The 20,666-nt window shown below is 31.9% G+C and overlaps 1 protein-coding gene across 1 annotated transcript; it reads left to right on the forward strand.

Moving 5' to 3' along the window:
• Nucleotides 1–4,655: 4,655 nt before the first annotated feature.
• Nucleotides 4,656–8,430, forward strand: LOC134705139 (uncharacterized). The gene is made up of 3 exons (XM_063563892.1): nucleotides 4,656–4,724; nucleotides 5,905–5,949; nucleotides 7,948–8,430. Exons 2-3 carry the CDS (start codon nucleotides 5,937–5,939, stop codon nucleotides 8,394–8,396), a joined length of 462 nt encoding a protein of 153 aa, XP_063419962.1. The 5' UTR covers nucleotides 4,656–4,724; nucleotides 5,905–5,936; the 3' UTR covers nucleotides 8,397–8,430.
• The last annotated feature ends 12,236 nt before the right edge of the window (nucleotides 8,431–20,666 follow it).

The following is a 20,666-nucleotide window of genomic DNA, read 5'->3' on the forward strand; positions in this document are numbered from 1 at the left end:
CAGATATGATTTCTGACACACTTTTGTCATAATGGCCAATCAGCTCATGATTGCGACCGTAAAATTTCTTGAGTGATGACCTTAATTTGAATGATTCATAGACCTGTCAAAACGAAGAGAATGTCTATAAGAGGTCCCGGGAAAACAAAATTGGAATATAATCCAGAGTACCGATCTGTGTTCATCAAAGAGAATTTGGTTCATTAAAATTAGTAACATGAACGTTAATATATGTATATATGTATATATTAGCTATTTCATTTTGGTGATCTATCTTAAATATTATTTTAGGGGGAGATTTGTTGTCATCTCTTTTAGTTATTCAAGACTGAGGAATGTGTTTGTCATTCCAATATTTCGGACCTAATTTCTATTTCAAAAAACAACGGCAGACACTATCTGTTAACAAAACTCTGTTCGTTACCGGTTAATAAGTTAAATAAAATTTTGGAGGATTGCAGCACAATTTCATATAGCAGTCCTAAGTATGAAATTGTTCAAATTATTATGGCATATTGTTATTCTAAATTATTTCCCAAAATTGATCGCCCTGAAGATCATAAAAACATTTTATTAAAATTAAGTATGTCAATAAAGGCTTTGATTTTGTAAATATTGCCGGCATATTTAACGACCATTCTGTTAAAGAACAAATTCCTGGTTATTTTGACAATACTGAGCTACCTCTTATTTGTTATATTTACAAGAAATCTACCCGGAAATTTGTGTTTAATTATGGTCAATTGTGTAAAGATGTTAATATCAGTATAAATACACCTACTTCATGTAATTGCAGTAATTCCGCATATATTTATGGACCCATTTCCCATGTTATAACAGGAGATCTTAACATCGTTCAAGACCGAGAGTTAAAATCATTCCTCAGTAAAGGACCTAAATATCGTCCCCCGTCAATTATTAATTGGAATGAGTGTCGTAATATCATCCACGACTCACTCCATACTTACTGTATGAAATGGATAAAACGGGAAAAAGCTGACAAAAAATCTTTGGACTCTTTTTTTAATTCAGTAATGAAGATAGTTGATATACGTGTTCAACATTTTAAAGAACATTTTACTATTAACAATAACCACAATAAACCTTTTTCTCGTATCAAACATAAACTAAAAGAAGTAGCCAAGGAATTTGTTTTTGTCCCGGCCGATAAAGCTGCTAATAATATTATTATTGTTTGACGTAAATTTTACATTGAGGTTCTAAAAAAGGAAATCCCCAATTCACCAACATTCCAACTGACTCCATTTTCAGAAAACGAAATCTGTAACAAACATAAACTTTTAGCCACCGCTTTACAAGCAGAGCCAAATACAATGAAAGTCCCAACTATGTATTGGCTTCCAAAGCTACACAAAACCCCTTACAAATATAGATTTATTTCGTCTTCAAGCCATTGTTCAACTACTAAATTGTCTATTCTTCTTACCAGCACACTTGGTCCAATTAAAAACCTTATAATAAATTGTTCAAATAAGGCCTTCGAAAATAGTGGAATAAATTACTTTTGGAGTGTCAAGAACTCGTTGGAAGTACTTGATAAATTGCCTGCTCATATTGGTGATTTTGAATCTGTTCAAAGTTTTGATTTTTCTACCCTGTATACCACATTGCCTCACATTCTCATTAAGAAAAAATTCACACACCTAATTAAATGGGCATTCAAAAAATCAGAATGTGAATATATATGTTCAAACTCTTTTAGGTCATTTTTTAGTAACAATAAACAAAAAAAACTATGTTAATTGGACATGCTTTGATACTATATATGCCCTTGAATTTTTACTAGATAACATTTTTGTTCGCTTTGGGGATTCCGTATATCGTCAGATTATCGGAATTCCAATGGGGACTAACTGTGCACCACTTATTGCGGACCTCTTTTTGTATTGTTATGAGTTACAATTTATGACAAAAATAAGCAAAGACCCATCAAAACAACATCTGATAAACAAATTTAATAATACTTTTAGATATTTGGATGATATTTTGGCTCTCAATAATGACGACTTCAGTATGTATATTAATGAAATTTATCCTGCTGAACTTACTTTAAATAAAGCTAATACTAATAATGACCACTGTCCTTTCCTCGATCTTGATATCTGTATCACTAACGGAAAGCTGAATACTAAAATTTATGATAAAAGGGATGATTTTTCATTTCCTATCGTTAATTATCCGTTTTTAGATGGTGACGTTCCCTTTTCACCATCTTACGGTGTTTATATATCTCAACTTGTACGATTCGCTCGTGTTTGTAACAATGTTTTAGATTTTAACCAGAGAAATTTATGTATTACTGAAAAATTATTACACCAGGGTTTTCGATATCACAAACTAGTCAAAACTTTTACTAAATTTTATCTTCGGTATAAAGACATCATTCGTAAATATAGCTCAACATGCAGACTTTTTATACGTTCAGGTATTTCACATCCAATTTTTTATGGAAATATTCTTTATAAAGCACAAAGGTGTCAGTATTCACCTCAGAAACTTACAAAACCTTTAAATAGACTAATTAAGCAGGGATATAATTACGATAATGTTGTCAAGTCATTAAAGATTGCATATTTTGGCGTTAATATTGAGTCACTGATAAGGTCTTTGCGTCGGAACTAAAGACATTTATTCTAAAAACAGTTGTTGGCATGACACGGGTTATGTTCTTCTCATATATGTTATGATGGTATGATACTAAACCCCTAACGGGAAGGATTGTGCCTGATGTTCATATGATGAAATCATAATCTTTCAGTCAGTTTAATTAAAGTCTGGAGCTGGCATGTCATGCTAGTAGTCTGTCGTTATTTATGTATTATTGTCATTTCGTTTATTTTCTTTGGTTACATCTTCTGACATCAGACTCGGACTTCTCTTGAACTGAATTTTAATGTGCGTATTGTTATGCGTTTATTTTTCTACATTGGTTAGAGGTATATGGGGAGGGTTGAGATCTCACAAACATGTTTAACCCCGCCGCATTTTTGCGCCTGTCCCAAGTCAAGAGCCTCTGGCCTTTGTTAGTCTTGTATTATTTTTATATTAGTTTCTTGTGTACAATTTGGAAATTAGTATTGCGTTCATTATCACTGAACTAGTATATATTTGTTTAGGGGCCAGCTGAAGGACGCCTCCGGATACGGGAAATTCTCGCTACATTGAAGACCTGTTGGTGACCTTCTGCTGTTGTTTTTTATTTGGTCGGGTTGTTGTCTCTTTGACACATTCCCCATTTCCATTCTCAATTTTTTTTTTTATGGTTTATTTATTTGCTTTTAATTGCATGGGTATTCTTTTGTATGCGCTAAAAGGTCGAGCATTTTTCAGAATGTAAAATTGGTTTTACGTCAATTAAAGGCCAATCTTGCATTGCCTGTGATAATGACAGATATGGTGAGCGATGCATAAAACGTTGCAATTGTGTCAGTTCGCAAAGGTAAGTACTTAAAAAAACCAACTGAATATATTTCTTAATTATAGATGCACAAAAAAAATAGATAATAAATGATTGCTGTTTACATTCAAATAACCTTTTCACAAGTTAGGTCATTCTCATTTAAAAAAAGAGAATGATCAAAATATAAAAAATGACTGCATCATTATATCCAATTTACTCAGGCGAAAAATGTATGGTATGTTGTTCACTGTTTTGTTTGAATATCAATATTACTATGGATGGAAAGAAAGATATGGATTATGTTGTGTATTATGTACAACCTAGATCGTCATTAGGTCTCTGAACGATATGGGTTTCATCGGTTAATACATGTAATACTTAAGATTCATTGTCGAAAAAATCCCGATTGAAGCTCTTATCAACAAAAATTTTCTAAGTTGCACTTCGTCAAAAACGTAACCTCATTTCGGAAACAAAATGTTCAACGGCTCTTAATTCAACTGTTGAGTTCCATTTTTAACAATACAGTAATATATATTATTGCATAGCAATACAATATTTCCCACAGAAAGTAACCAAAAAGTAACTGTGCAATAAATTCTAATAAATCTAAATTCAAGACGTCATCAACAACAAAATCTTAGTTTCAACCAATTATGACTTTCAAATATTATATTGCTATACAATAAAAAGGTCATTGCATGAATATTGGGGAATATTATCCCTCGTAGAACATATATTGCACTTGCAAGCTCGTACAATATAAAATTCTACTCTTCGGGACAATATTCCCCAATATTCATGCAATAACCCTATAATACTGTATCAGCTTAAATCCCTAATTACGGTATTATGTTTTTGCCATAAAGAAACTTTCTCAGAATCATCACAACATAATGATATTAAGTCTCCTACTACGACTTTAACTTCGAAATGTCTTATACGAACTTTATTTTATTCTATTTATTTTTGCCACCATTTTGTTTTATCGTTATTTTTTGGAGGTTTACTAACACAAATAATTATTTTTTGAATTTCATATTGCTTTATAGTGGGCCGGGTTTTATTTTGTTAAATGTGCTAAAAAAATCGTCTTGTTTATTTTTATCTGTTTATTTGTACTTTATAAAATGACAATTCTTCTACGAACTCATCAGCAAGTTATCTGACCCTGTCAATTGTATAAATGTAATATATATATGTATTTGAAAGTGACTTGATTTATTATCTTATTTCTTTAGGTGTGATAATGTTAAAGGGTGCATACCAGTGTTTGGAACTTTTAATACCACAGCTGGCAATGGTATTTATGCGCATATATGCAATTTTAACTTTTGCCTTATAATGTAATATTTTACCATTAGCGACCAATCGCAATTTATTAGCATATTAAATAATATTGATGACTAACGTTGGTACATATTTCTTGGTGTACTTTTTTCAATGTCATTGTGTTGCGTCGCATTTTAAGAATTATTACACAAGAAATTAATCAGTATAAGATAGCGATTCTGTTTGCATTTAGCATGCAATTAACATTCATATTTTAATTTAAAACTAAATAAATGTAAGATGAAAAATAATAAGATATTTAAATCTAAAAGCCGCAACCAACCCTCCCCGCAAAAAAAGATAGTTGAACTTAATAAAAGTATATTTTTAATTAGTATTGGCATGGTTATTATTTCACATGATTAGTTATCTCAATTTGCTTTTTCTCTACCACATCAAATTTCCCAGTGACAGTTCAAATGTTCCCATCTTTCATCCCTGTGGACCTCCTTACATCAACTACTCATTGTTTCAATTATTTATTTGTTCTATTTTTGAATATGTAAAATTAGTAGCCGTTGGACATTAAGCAAGAAAGCAGCAATAAGTCAATCAGTGTTACTTTGAACTTGACGTACGACAAGTGGATTTAAAATAACAAAACTATATCGAACATTAATGTGATACAATAACCACTTTGATAAATGAGGAGAGTTTTTTCATTTATTTACTTTTTTTTATTTATAATAGGAAATTAGGATTTAATAGTAGAAGTTTAACTTTTCTGAAATACGCACTCAAAATTTAAGACAGTCCAAACTCCGGTTGAGCAGAATTCTTTGCAAAAGGATATCCACAACTACGAGAAAAGAGATGATTTCAGCTTTCCAACTGTGAACTTTCCATTTCTAAGTAGCAACATTCGAGCAGCACTTGCATACGGGGTATACAACTCCCAATTGATACGATATTCCCGTGAAAGCATTTCCTATCATGATTTTCTTCATAGAGGATAGCTCACAAGGAAGCTATTAAATCAAGAGTTCCAAATGGTAAAGTTGAAATCATCCCTTCGTAAATTTTACGGACGCCATTACGAGTTGGTTGATTCAAAGTGGCTAAATATCTCTTTGCTGACTTCTACATTTAAGCAGATGTTATTTTATATTTATCTCTTTGATTGAATGATTATATTGTTAACTTTTTTGCAGACAATGTTACAGATATATCTATTGACAACTCTATGGAGACAACAGGTAAAACCCATCCACTTTGTAGGATATCGAATAATATCTTGAAAATAAATATCTTTTTTTTGTACACTCCATACTTTTTATGTCTAGAATGTTTTAAAGTTTTCCATTTAATATATTAAAAAGGTGTCTATATGTGTGAATAAGCTCATCATAGAAACGAGATTGTGTATACAAGACTTAGGAGTTTTTACCCCAAGAATATATTACCTTAGATGTACTTAGAAAAAGGTTCGGAATGTTGAGTCTACAATAATCATAACTTCGTTCTTTATTTGTCTTTTGCATTAAATTAAGCTTGCTGTCAATGGCGAGTTAGTATTCCTTTGTATTAGATACATTTCATATTTTTCTTTATTGTAATTTCACATAATTTGACTTAGAACCTAGTTTGTACACACCATAAGCAACACGACGAAAGCCACATGGAAGCAGGATATGCTATCTTTTCATAGCAACTGATATCACACCCTGGTTTTGGCAGATTTATGTTGACAAATCTTTGATTTCTATGATGTTTTTTTCTTTATTATTTTCTTGGTCATTTTTTCTTTTTGTCATGCCTTTGTCGCATTTCTCGTTGTCGATGATGCGATGATTGTTCCTTTGGTATACCCGCCTCCTTCAAGTACCGAACTTTTTATGTCATAAGTAACTGGACAGCTGCTAGTAGGACAGCAACTGCTTTATCTGAACAGATCATTTAAACCGCCTATAAGTGTGAGATTCGTGGTGCTCAATGTTTAGTTTTCTGTGGAATAATTTGATATTATTCGTCCTTTTCTTAAGATCAAAACGTTGTCTGTGTTTGTCGTTTTTGTACGTTTAAAATGAAAACAACACGTCATAGTAATAGATTACACGAGTACCGTTTCTTTTTTAGATGGGTCTATTTAAGTAGACGTTTGACCATGGTCAATTCATATTTATTGTTTATTTTTGTGGTTTTATAAGAATCTTTGAAAAAGTGGCTATTAAATTTCACACTTTCTTGTAGAACCTCGTTTCATTATTTAACGCAGTAAATCACAAGACCAGTAGTCAGTTTTTGTGTTATTGACATGGTTGCCATGGTTAAAAGAGGGAACAGACAAACAATAAAATATTGAACTTAAGGATTTTCTACCTCAGCAATACATCACCATTACTGAATTGATAACTGTATTTTAGTAAACCTTCCGGTCCCCAGTCTTCTTCAATTTTGTACTGTATTTGGCTTTTTAACTTTTGTTTACCATCACTGATGGCGTACACATTTTCAATCCTTGTATGTATGATGCGTTTATTTTTAGTATCTGAAATGCAGGAAGGGCTAATGGATATGTCTTTAAAATGTTCATTGATAAAATATATTTATCTATCTTTAAATTTAAATTGTAAGATATGTTTATTCTTTAAAAATGTATAAAATACAGTTATATGATTGAACATGGGACAATGTTTTTGACTCATCCTGTTTATTGTATCATTATTAATTATCATTATCAAACTTTACAAAATTTAGCTACACGTGTAATGTCCCTAAAAGAACGTCCAATACCATAACAAAAGTTCTTCTGAATGCAAAAGTAGTGTATAATATTTTATTTTAGGAATATAGATACATGTAAGATATTTATTAAAACTTTAAAGTATTCAAATTCGATGAGGATTTGTCAAAAACTGTCAAATGTGAAAGGGAATTAAAATGTGAAAATAATATCATTTATTCTGATTTGAATACAACTCTTTCGATGCTGAATTGGGGCTTCCGGCTCGAATCACACTTGATTGACCTGCCCATTTTCCTGTTCTCGTTAACGTACCAATATTTGATAAAGAAAATGATATAAAAGTTAAAAGTAAAATCACAAAAATACTTATCTCCGAGGAAAACTCAAAAAGAAAGTCCCTAATCTAATGGCAAAACACATCAAACAAATAGACAACAAATGAACTTGATATAGATCGTTATATTTTTTACCTCAGTTTTCTCATATTTCTTTGTTTATTCTTCGGTAGGTTTTTCGAACGATCATTTGCTGATATATTCACTGGTAGCAACTAGCATTATCTTCACTGTTGGGACGTGTTTTGTCTGTCGTAGATTACAGAAAAAGAAAGCCAGACGAGAAGTGACTACACATGAGACAACTTCACCTCATAGTCAAATAACAAATTATGGAAATAAGACTTATTTAAGCACAGAGGGGAACTCTTTAATGAATAACACTTTCACAAATAAATCAATTGGTCCCTTTATTGCAACAGAAGAATCAAATCCTCCAGACAAAGAAGATACAGACAATGACGAAGACAGTAACCTTCATCCCTACAACAACATTCTTAAACCAGAATCCAACTCTGTGTCAGAAGATCGTCCTCAAAAACCGTTTCAAACATTCAGAGAAAGTTTGGCGGAATCAACAGAAGATATAACAAACCAATTGGATTATCATACGGGGGATTGATAGCTTCTGGAGACGATAGAAATAATAAATGAGAAAAAAAAACTATTACAATCAAAATGTTATACTTATACAGTGCTGATTTTTTGTTTTGACTCAGTTTATTGTCTTATTGTCATTACATTTTTTTAATTATTGTTTTTCGTATTTCACATTGCAACGGCATATGTTTTTTTTTAAAGATGTAGTAAAATTTGAATAACTAGGTATTTTTTGTTTTATTTAAACATATGTTATTTAGAAAATAACTGAAATGTATTGGATAGCAAGCCAAAACATGTATATATCCTCTATAATACAAAGCAACAAGCAACGCAACAAATGTCCGTGGTAAAAGACTTTTAACATTCTAAGGGAAATAATGCAAATCATTCAACATCAGTAACATCTCACGAAAGCGTATTAAAAAAAACATCATGTATATATGAATGTGATATGGCAAAAATAAAGCCAAAACTTACAAGACTCATATGATAATGATATTTTATTCAAAAGTAATACAGTTTATAGTATGTCATTTTTTTTTACATTAATTCGTAAATGCAATAATTATACAAAATACACACATGGCGGAAAATGACAATAAATTCATATTTCTGTATTATACAAAAAATAACCTTAATTATTTAGTTCTTTCACATTGTGAGCTAATAAATACTGTATTAAAAGTGGATGGATTTTGCCAATAATATTATAAGATAATGTAGGAAACAACAATTTTGAGATGTGTATATTTTTTCTTTATCATTTGCCAAAAACGGTTACTATAATTTGAATGACAAAAAATCTGTCTGCAGAGAATAAAGGCCTTCAGAAATAGAGTGAAACTGTCTACTCGCGTAGTCGTATAAACCATATGTGGATTCTAAAAGTTTTTAAAGAACTTAAAGATTATTCTAAACTTCTACTTTTCTGTAAAGTAAATTATATCAAAACCTTTCATTTTCAACCGTTGAAACCACGATTCCCAATGTGAAATTGAAAAATCGTCTTAGGGAAATAATCTTAAAATGTTATAACCGCTATGAATGTATTGCTCTTGGTTATCATTCCGCATATTTTGTAAAAAGTGAGCAAAAAAGTAGAACCTGTTACAGCGGGGAACAAATGATCAGTATTCTATTTGCAACATATTCATTTAATTCGCATGTATCCTTTTCAGCAAATTGTCGGCATACCTTCATATGAGTACGAATTGTATCCCTCTCTTTGCAGATCTCTTCTTATTTGTGAAAAACCAAGTTGGACGTTTTTAGATATACACTTGTTCATTGACTTTCTACGTTGACACTTGTGACGTTTTAAAAAGTTTGAGTAGCAACTGCAAGCTCTTGAATACCGAATGAGTTTGGAAATAAATATTCAATGTGGAGACGAAGTTGGTTTATTGCTGCTAATGTGGGGGGAATAATAATTTCAAAACTAAAATCGACTACTTTGTCATAGATTCTGGTACTTAGATGACCGTTTATGTCAAATTCGAATTATAAGTGTAAAAATGTGGCAGAAGAAGCATTTACTTAATTTTATTATCGGTATAAGGGCATCATTCGTAAGTATAGCTCAACATGCAGACTTCTTATACGTTCAGGTATTTCACATCCAATATTTTATGGAAATATTCTTTATATAGCACAAAAATGTCAGTATTCACCTCAGAAGCTGACAAAACATTTAAATAGACTTATTAAGATACGGTATAGTTACGATACTGTTGTCAGGTCATTAAAGATTGCATATTTTGGCGTTAATATTGATTCACTTATAGGGTCTTTGCATCGGAGCTAAACACATTTATTATTAATAAACCCGTTGTTGGCATAATACGGGTTATGTTCCTCTCTTATATGTTATGATGGTATGATACTAAACCTCTCACGGGGAGGATTGTGCCTGATATTCATATGATGAAGACACAATTTTTCAAATCTTCTGACATCAGACTCGGACTTCTCTTGAACTGAATTTTAATGTGCGTATTGTTATGCGTTTACTTTTCTGCATTGGCTAGAGGTATAGAGGGAGGGTTGAGATTTCACAAACATGTTTAACCCCGCCGCATTTTTGCGCCTGTCCGAAGTCAGGAGCCTCTGGCCTTTGTTAGTCTTTAATTATTTAAATTTTTAGTTTCTTGTGTACAATTTGGAGTTAAGTATGGCGTTCATTATCTTTGAACTAGTATATATTTGTTTAGGGGCCAGCTGAAGGACGCCTCCGGATGCGGGAATTTCTCGTTGCATTGAAGACCTGTTGGTGGCCTTCTGCTGTTGTCTGCTCTATGGTCGGGTTGTTGTCTTTTTGGCAAATTCCCCGTTTCCATTCTCAATTTTATGTGTGTTGTTTCTTTGTTTTCTTATTGTAGGGATATGTAAATGGAACCCAACCAGAAAAGTTTGGATTGTTAATCAAAAGAATATAACCAATATATCTGAATATCAAAGGAGTAGGTTCGGTAAGGTCCTAAAATAGACCCCTTCTTAGCTTAAATTTCAAATTATGATTTATTGACAAATATCACATTGAATCATGACTTAAACAGTGAATAGATAGAAAATAAACAGCATATGCCGTATGGTATCCCAAAGTAATAAATAGATGGCGTATGCTACCATTTATATGTAAAAAAAAAAGCATTGTGGATTATTTCTGTAAGACGATTTATCAAGTTCACATGTGGTTGAAAAGAACTAATTTAAAAAAAAAGATCGAGATTTAAAATTGTCCAGAAGTTCTTTAGAGTTCTTTTTTCAAAATCCACATATGGTTAATGTGAGGCATTGCAATCATGTAACTTGTGTTTGTCAATGCTTAATCTCAAGAGTGTTATTGGTTGATAAAAGGGAGATAATTAACCTTGTTCAATGGTTAAAACTGTATTCCCCTTCACGGAGACCATTGATCAATTGTGCACTTTATTAGATATATTTGATAACAAGACGTCATAGCTAATTTTATATAGAATTTCTTATATTATTTAATAGACGGTAATAACAGAACATACAGTATAATAAATTGATTGAATAACACGTAATAGAGAGGGTGATGGCTATGAAAAACAAGAATGTGTCCTATGTACATGGAAGCCCCATCCAAACTATCATTTGCCATTTTCAGTGGACCGTAAAAATGGGGTAAAATCTTTAATTTGGAAGTAAAATTAGAGGGATCATATCATAAGGAATATGTGTACTAAGTTTCAAGTTGATTGGACTTCAACTTCATCAAAAACTACCTCGACTAAAAACGTTAACCTGAAGCGGGCCAGACAGACGAACAGACGGACGAACGAATGAACGGACGCACATACTAGAAAACAAAATGCCCAGAAATGGGGCATAAAAGTATCTTCACCCTTTGCTTCGACTAACTTAAGTTTTAGTTTAGGGTAAAAATCTGCTCGGTCGCACTCAGCTGTAACTTATTTATTTATTGCTACGATATGATACACACAGATGGTCGATAGATATGTTGTAAAAAGACATTAAAAGTTGTTGGAAACTTCAATATTAATAGATTTTTGCAAATTTTGAGCTATTTGGAGTTATTTTGTCATTGTGATTTGCTGACTTCAAAAAGAAAAAAAAATATTGATTCCCGATGTTTTTCAGTAAAAATCATGACATCATGATTATTAAACAAAACATCTTCAATAAAGAATTTTTACATTTTGTGTCATACAACTACAATCAATTTTTTTATTATCAACTCAAGTATATATTTTTTCTTCACAACCAATTATGAATGAACTTCCATTTATATGATAATCGAACAATTTAACAAGCTATACAGTATGTTTCCATCTAAGCACGGATTTACTCTTTACTTCTAGTGTTGCGAATGCCATCATATAGCGTGCAATTTTCAGATATCCGTTTTATTACTGAAGCGTTAATGCTCGAATCTGTCATCACTTGAAAATAATGCATCCACATTTCCTGAAAGGAGTAGGTTCGTCCTTTCCTGATCACTAAAATATATAAATAACATTAATAACATTAACAATACTTTCCATTTGACATGACGTCATTTTGTTTATGTCGGATGAGAGCACTTTGACTGTTTCTTTATAGTGCATATAGGTATAAAGCCATTTGACATCATCAATGAAGATGGAATTAAAGCAATTATATATATCCTGAAGTGTACAAATGAAAATGATATTATTTTTTCTAATAAAAGCTGCTATGCAGATTTAATGGAGATGATATTGATCTCCTACACAAGTTACAATCATTGTTCAGTACTTTGGTACTCACCTAATATAAGTTTTAAAAAACTTTTCGTTAATTCCCTGTTTTTATATCTGTACATTATAATAATGATTATTATACAGTGGTTCCAACTTCCTCATGTAAGATTGATCTTAGATTGTGGTCGGGTTTAGTTATATAGCTCTTTATGTGTTTAGGTTATAAACATTCTTGGCGTTCACTTGCTTGTCGTTCAAAGTTCATGATAAAGGTAAACTAAAAACAAACGCTTTGGATGCATGGATTAATTTAGTGGTTTTTTTCCCATTCAGACATTTTGTCCGCTATACACGTTATTTCTTTTGATTATATGATATAAGTGAAAGTCAACATATTTTGACAAATATAAAAAGTATCATTGTTGGTTAGACAACTTGCCATCTATTCTGATAAAAATACTTATTTTAGCAGTACAGTTGTATGATATAAAATGTAGTAATTTTAACAAATCATTTAAAAAAAATCCGATTTTCATGTCCTTACATCGTGGTCAACAAGTCAAATACTAAAACGTTTACACATAGTCTTAGTTGTTAACCTAGCAAGCCCCTTGGAAATCGTACTATTTATTTTGTCAGTACTAATCTAAGATCGGTTTATAATAAATTACAAAATTACCTATTAACAATGTTCTGATTAGCTGAAATAGAATTAACCCCAAATAAACTCATCATGGATACCAGGATTAAAAAATTTATATTTACGCCAGACGCGCGTTTCGTTTTAAAAAAAAAGACTCATCAGTGATGCTCGAATAAAAAAAAAGTTAAAAAGGCCAAATAGAGTATAAAGTTGAAGAGCAATGAGGACCAAATATTCCTAAAAGTTTTGCCAAATACAGCTAATGTAATCTTTTCCTTAGGTAGAAAAACCTAAGTTACAATTGTGTATCTATGTTTTCCTTCAATTTTTTTTCTTTTTTTTCTTTGAAAGGTATTTTTAGTATATATTTCAAGGGTTTGAATATTCATGAATACGTTAAAATATACATCAATATAAGAATATAAAAATTACATATAAGTACATGGAAATATTTTGCTTATTAGATCAATTATCAATTATCAAATTTTTGGCGAGATTCGTGTTGCTGCGTTTTTAGTTTTCTATATTGTGTCTTGATTACTATTATATGTATTTGTCAGTTTGTCTTTTTCTTTTTATTCATAGCGTTCTTATGTTGTTGGTTTTTTTTTTTTTCGATCTACGACTTTGACTATCCATCTGGCATCTTTTACCCTTATTTAAATTCAACTAAATTATAATCATATAATACATTAATAATCATAAGTAATCAGATAGAAACATAGGACACGCATTGACAAAAAAAAATAGAAAGTACAATGCAAAGTAAAAATCTGTTTTCAATTATGTTCTTTTCTTATCATTTTGTTAGCTTTTTTTTTTTTTTTTTTTTTATATAATTTTCTGATTGTTTTGTGTGTTTTAAAAAAAAATTGCTAAATAAAAAGTAGATATAAACGGATGCATTTATAAACAATTTGATTTCCAAATATATATGGAATAATGTTAATTTATGTACTTTTATTTAAATAATCTGAATATAAAGTTGTGTAACAAATTGTATATACCCATGCATATCCTTACTCCTTGATATTCTTTTAATTAATTTATTTTTTTGCGCGTTTTGTTTTTATTTGTTTGAAACATATTTTGATTGATTTGAGTGTTATTTAAACAAAATCATGCATTTCAACAAATATGTACATGTGCTTCACCAAAAGATGATGGCATCTCACGTTTGAAAGTATAATTATGTATATAAACTCATCAAAGATACCAGAAATTAAATTATGTACATGTTCCGGACCATATGAGTATTTGGACCATACGCGTATGGTCATGACCATATGGGTATATACTCATATGGTCCGACCATACGCGTATGGTCGGACCATACGCGTATGGTCGGGGTAATTAACACTCTGTTATAGTTAACTTTTAATACTTCTAAACTCTTCATATGGTATGACCGTTCATTCAAAATACGCTATCATATAGGTAATTTTATCATTATATTATAATAAAAAGATAAGCTAAATAAAAATAAGAAGTTTTACATAGTTAATTTTTCTTAATTGTCAAATTTAAAGTAAACACATTTTATACCGATGGTCATTACCGATTTGTTATTTCGAGAAAATGGCAATATGTCGACTAAAAAATTAAATTCCAAAAATTTCTTAATGAACTGTTCCATAAGAAGTCACTGGAAAGTAGTATACTATTAGTTGTGAAGATGGTGTATTGCAGTCATTTTACGATATTTGAGATCTAGCTATAGAGCGTCTTAAAAACACCGTAGACATCAGAATTGCCAAAGACCTCGGTATCACTGTACGCAGCTGCAAAAAGGCTTGTTTTTTACTCGCAAACAAAATGTGTAAATGAAAAAGATCGTGCAAAAAAGCTGTGATACCGTGTGGAAGTGAGTGTCATCCAAACCTATATGCACGAATGTAACTAGCGATGAAAACTAACTATGGCATCAATATTAAATTTTTACGTAGTTTTTTGGATTATAAAATAAAAAAAATTGTCATGTTTTAAACCATCACTGTTTTTTAGATAAAGTTTTTGTATTATTGAAACGTTTATAATGTAATTTGAAAAAATATATATACCTATATGGTCCAAATACTCATATGGTCCGGCCCGTTAATAACCAGACGAGTATTATACTCATATGGTCCGACCATACGCGTACGGTCGGACCATACGCGTATGGTCGGACCATATGAGTATACGCATATGGTCATGACCATACGCGTATGGTCCAAATACTCATATGGTCCGGAACATACACAAGACGCGCGTTTTAACTACAAAAGACTCATCAGTGAAGCACGACTCAAAAAAGTATATTTGGTTGACAAAATTCGTTGCAGTTTAGCACGGATTGTATTTATTTTTATTGTTTTCACATAATACATTTAAGGTGTTAAAAGGTTTTTTTCACTTACATTTATTTTTAACCCAAATAAAAGATTGTGTTTATGTTGTAGGTGTATCTTTATGTACTTTACAGTTCAACCATTTTTATCATATAAACATTGATACGAACCGACCTCCAAACGATTAAAATGATTCTGTGATGAGCAGTATTCACATTGCATCCATGCTTAAATTAATATCAGTACAATTCCTATAATTTGTATATTTTGTTATTTGGATAAATTAATTTTGTATGTAACGCGTCTTCTGATAAAAAAAAAAAAACATTTTGTTTGTCAGCTCGTATACATAATTTGACATGTGACCGTGACGTCATCGACGATTTTCATGATAAACTCCAACTATAAATGATATTTAGAATTTAATGTAGGTTATTCAGTGAGCACCAAATATTTGAAATCCAAAGCTTACATAAAAGATGAAGAGCTATAATCCAAAAGGTCCAAGAAGTATAGCCAAATCAGTGAAAGGAATCAGAGCTTTGCATGAGGGAGTATACAAATTACAAACTACAAATAGCAAACGGGAAAAACCCTATTTCAAACGAATTACAATACATTTCTATTTAGCCTCATCCAAGGAGAGCCTTCATACAGGGTATATCTGTGTCACAAACGAAAAAAATATGTTCGAGTCGTGTTTGCAAGACTGCAATCCTCTTTTTTAGCAAGTGTTGAAATTTTTCATTATCGATAACAAGGAATAAAAAACCAGCACTGTCCTTTTTTGTTTGTTTGACAATTAATCATCTTCAGAAAGAGATATAACATATCTCAAATATCTAGACTTGATTGAAATTCGAGACATTACGTAATGGATTGTGTTTTACACCTTCGCCTTGCTCTTAAAACGGCACTTACAATTTGCAAGTATTTTGTATCTGACTAGATGTGTCAAGGTATTGCCTACGTTGATATTTTCGATAAGTTCAAGCTTAAACATGTAAGAGATAAACGTCTGTAGTTTAATGCTGGCTTTATATCTAATTCTTTATATATAGATGTTATATTATCCTGTTTCCATTAAAAACGATGCATGGTGAATATGCTCCGTCTACTACACAATGCCTCTGAATTATCGGAAGATATTTAATCACAGCACTCACAAGAGTTGCATATGTATACAAATTTATAAAATGCATTTTATGATCTCATGTTTTGCTGACCATAATTTGCATTGGTACATTATTGTTATCTTTTTCAGCAAAAGCGGGTTAATATTGTCTGTTCAATGTGTAAGCTACAATGTCTTTGGCAGTATTTTATAGACAACAGTTGCCTTTGAGAGATGTACCCGTATCCTTTCAAACATTTTGTTTTGAGGATGATGGTAATCACCTCCTACTGTAAATATATTTCTGGTAGATATAGTTCAGCCTTGAGTAGCATTTTGTTGTTTCTCCCTTATATTTTACCAGTTCTATCTTCTTCATTCGGTTGCATAGTACATGTATACTCTTATTCCCTATTCAAGCCTTAAATTTATCCATTACTTTCATGTCACGTTGACTCTGATTGCATTTTTTTTTTATCTAGGTATGTATGTATGTCTTTATTAGTTTTATAAAGCTTCTTTTAATTAATTTCTGTTTCTAGTTCAATAAAAAAAAATATGAATGCTTTGTTTTCATTGCATCAGAATCCACTTTCCCGATGTCTAGAATTCTCTAATTAGAAGGTTTTATTTCACTCACCAGACAATGTTTGACCAATAAAGTCTTAATGGTAACAATAAAAACTTTGCTTGAATGATATAAGTTACATCATAAGTTTCTTATAAAGAATAAAAGTAGCTAGTATCATTCATTAACTACATGTTCTGTTGTATAAATAATTTCCTCTAAATAAATGTTTCATATTACATAATACTTATCATTACGGACACAATCAGAAATTGGTTGATCCTTATAGAAAATATGTGTCATAGATGACAACGAATGTGTTCCAATTGTCGTAATTCCTCGAAATCCTGTCATCTTTACTAGATTATGAAATAATAGAATGAGAGTTGTCACCGATTTGTACTTACCATGAGCAATATGACAGTTGTAGAACGTGGAGGCTGATCTGGTTACCCTTCAGGGGTTCCTGAGATCATTCAGGTTTTGGGCGGGGTTTGTGTTGCTCAGCCTTTTTTCACATGTAGATTATATCCAAAAGCCAATAAAACACACTCAAATAATTGTAATTTATTAATTTGAGATTTCCTTAATCTAAAAGAAAGGCGAAAGATACCACAGAAACAGTCAAACTCATAAATCGAACTGACAACGTCATGGCTAAAAATGAAAAAAACAACAGACAGATAAAAGTACACAAGAAACAACATAGTTGCTAGGGAATTAGCAACACTAAACCCTAACAAAACTGGGTTGATCTCAGGTTCTCCGGAAGGTTAACAGATCCTGCTACACTTGTGTCACCAGTCGTGTTGCTCATGTATGACAAACCCGGTAAATTACATAATTTGGTAGGCAGGTAGGACACATTCATGAAAAGGGAAGGGGATTGTAGTTACAACGTAAGAAACATATTCGATATCATCTGTCAAACGGTTATTCCTTAATGGTCAACCAACTTTTTCAATCAAATACCTGTGAGCAGCAACCATCTATCAAGGAAATCATCATAGGAAATACAAGCGCGGGAATATCGTATCAATTTGGTAGATATATTCGCCGTATGCAGGCGCTGCTTGAATGTTGCTACACAGAAATGGAAAGTTCGCAATTTGGAAGCTGAAATCATCTCGTAGGTGTAAAGTTGTGTTTTCAAACGACCCTTACTGTCAATTTCTAGATGTCATTCATCATAATGAGACTTGAAGTTTTCTGAGCAATACACATGTAATTATACATCAACGATAAAAGAGGGACAAAAGGACAGTCAAACTCATTAATCGAAAATAAACTGACGACGCCATGGCTAAAAATGAAAAAGACAAACAGACAAATAAAAGTACACATAACACAACATAGAAAACTAAAGAATAAACAACACGAACCCCACCAAAAACTAGGGATGACTTTAGGTGCTCCGGAAGGGTAATCAGATTCTGTTCCACATGTGGCACCGTCGTGTTCCATATGCGATAACAAATCCGGTAAATAGTCTAATTAGGTAGGTCACATTTATGAAAGAGAAGGAGACTGTAGTTACGACGTAAGTAACATGTCCGAAATCATTTGTGAAAGGGTTATTCCATAACGGTCAACCAACTCGTGGTGGGCTTTGGCGTCCGTAAAACTTACGAAGGGATGATTTCAACTTCACCAGTTGGAACTCTTGGTTTAATAGCTTTCTTATGAGCAGCAACCCTCTATCAAGAAAATCATGATAGGAAATGCAAGCACGGGAATATCGCATCAATTGAGAGATATATACCCCGTATGCAGGTGCTGCTGGAATGTTGCTACTTAGAAATGGAAAGTTCACAATTGGAAAGCTGAAATCATCCCTTTTGTCGTAAAGTTTTGTTTTCAATCGACCCTCATTGTCAATTTCTAGATGTAAGTCAAGATATGAGGCCGACTTATCTGTAGTATCCTTTATCTCTAGTTCGATGGGATAGATGCGTTCAAATTTTGAATTATCTAGTGAAAGAACATCATCTATATAGCGGAAGGTAGATTTAAAGGATATCGCTAACTTCTTATCTTTCTTCCTAAGAAGTTCCTGCATGAAGTCAGCCTCATAATAATAAAAAAAAAAGTCGGCAAGTACAATTCCCATTGGAATGCCGACAGTCTGTTGAAAACACGTCCTCCGAACGTAACAAATATGTTGTCAATCAAGAAATCAAGCATCTTGATAACATCAGTTTCAGAGATTTTTTTGTTTGATTCAGAGTGATCCTTTACAAAGTAGGATTTATCCCTCCCTAAGACAAGATACTTGTATCTACGTTGGCCATTCTTTTTAATGAAGCAAAGCAATACATACTCTTTCAATTTGTCTTTTAGTTTGAAATGTGAAATATTTGTGTGAAGTGTAGAAAAGTCAAATGTTTTAATACTATAACAAGATGAAAGAAAGTTAGATTGTATGTACTCTCACAGATCTTTGGAATTTTTAAGTATCGACATCTGATTCACGCCACTTCTAGAAAAGGCAGATTCACAATAACTTTGAAGCCCGTCTTTGATTGCTGATAAAATAGATGTTAATAATTCAGCAATATACCGTTGTTAGTAAGGACACTCATGTAGTTTAGGTATCCAATACAATGATGGAAGATCCAGTTCTTCATCTTTGGTTAAAATTCCAAAGGAACATAGAACAGACCTATGATTATCCACAGGATTTCCTCTTTGGTAAGTGTCGTGAGGGTATACGTTGAGTTCCCAAGTGAATTGTCAATACCTAATTCGTTTATCAAACAGTTAATGTAATGAGTTTTACACACAAAAACGATGTTGTGTGTGGCTTTATCTGCGGGGACAACAACATATTTGTCATGGATGTACATAAGAATTTTGCAACATTTTTAAAGTTGTATTTCCAATGGATGGATTTAGGCTCACGATATCTCGGACCTTTCGATAACACATTGTGTAGAGAAGTGTTATTAACAATGTTGAGGTCACCAGTAATAACGTGTCCAGCCGGATTATATGTGAATTGGGAACTAGCACAAGTGCAATCAGGAGGTTTAGACTTGAGGTCGTCAATATCGAGATCCTGCAAAACGTGTTTGTAATTGAAAAATTTAGTTGCAATAGGTTTGGTATAGCTATAGGAAACGATTGGTACAGACTGGTCTTTGAAATAAGGAGGTATTTTCGATTGAACTAATTTACGATGAAGGATATTGCCTAAATTGACGCCATCGAGACCTTTGTTGGCAAAGGAAAGATTAGGGAAAGTTATTTTCTCTTTTGCATCTCTTCCAATGCAGACTGGCTTGAAAAGTATAGGTAAGGGTTTAGGGAACAATTCTGAGGACATCTATATATTTTTCTTACAAATGTCGTAACTATAGTTTTGTTTGAATATTCAAAGTGAAAATACATCAGACTTGCGATAGTTTTCTTAAAAGCAAGGATATCTTT

This window comes from Mytilus trossulus, chromosome 2 (genome assembly GCF_036588685.1).
Source record: "Mytilus trossulus isolate FHL-02 chromosome 2, PNRI_Mtr1.1.1.hap1, whole genome shotgun sequence".
NCBI classification, from domain to species: Eukaryota; Metazoa; Mollusca; class Bivalvia; order Mytilida; family Mytilidae; genus Mytilus; species Mytilus trossulus.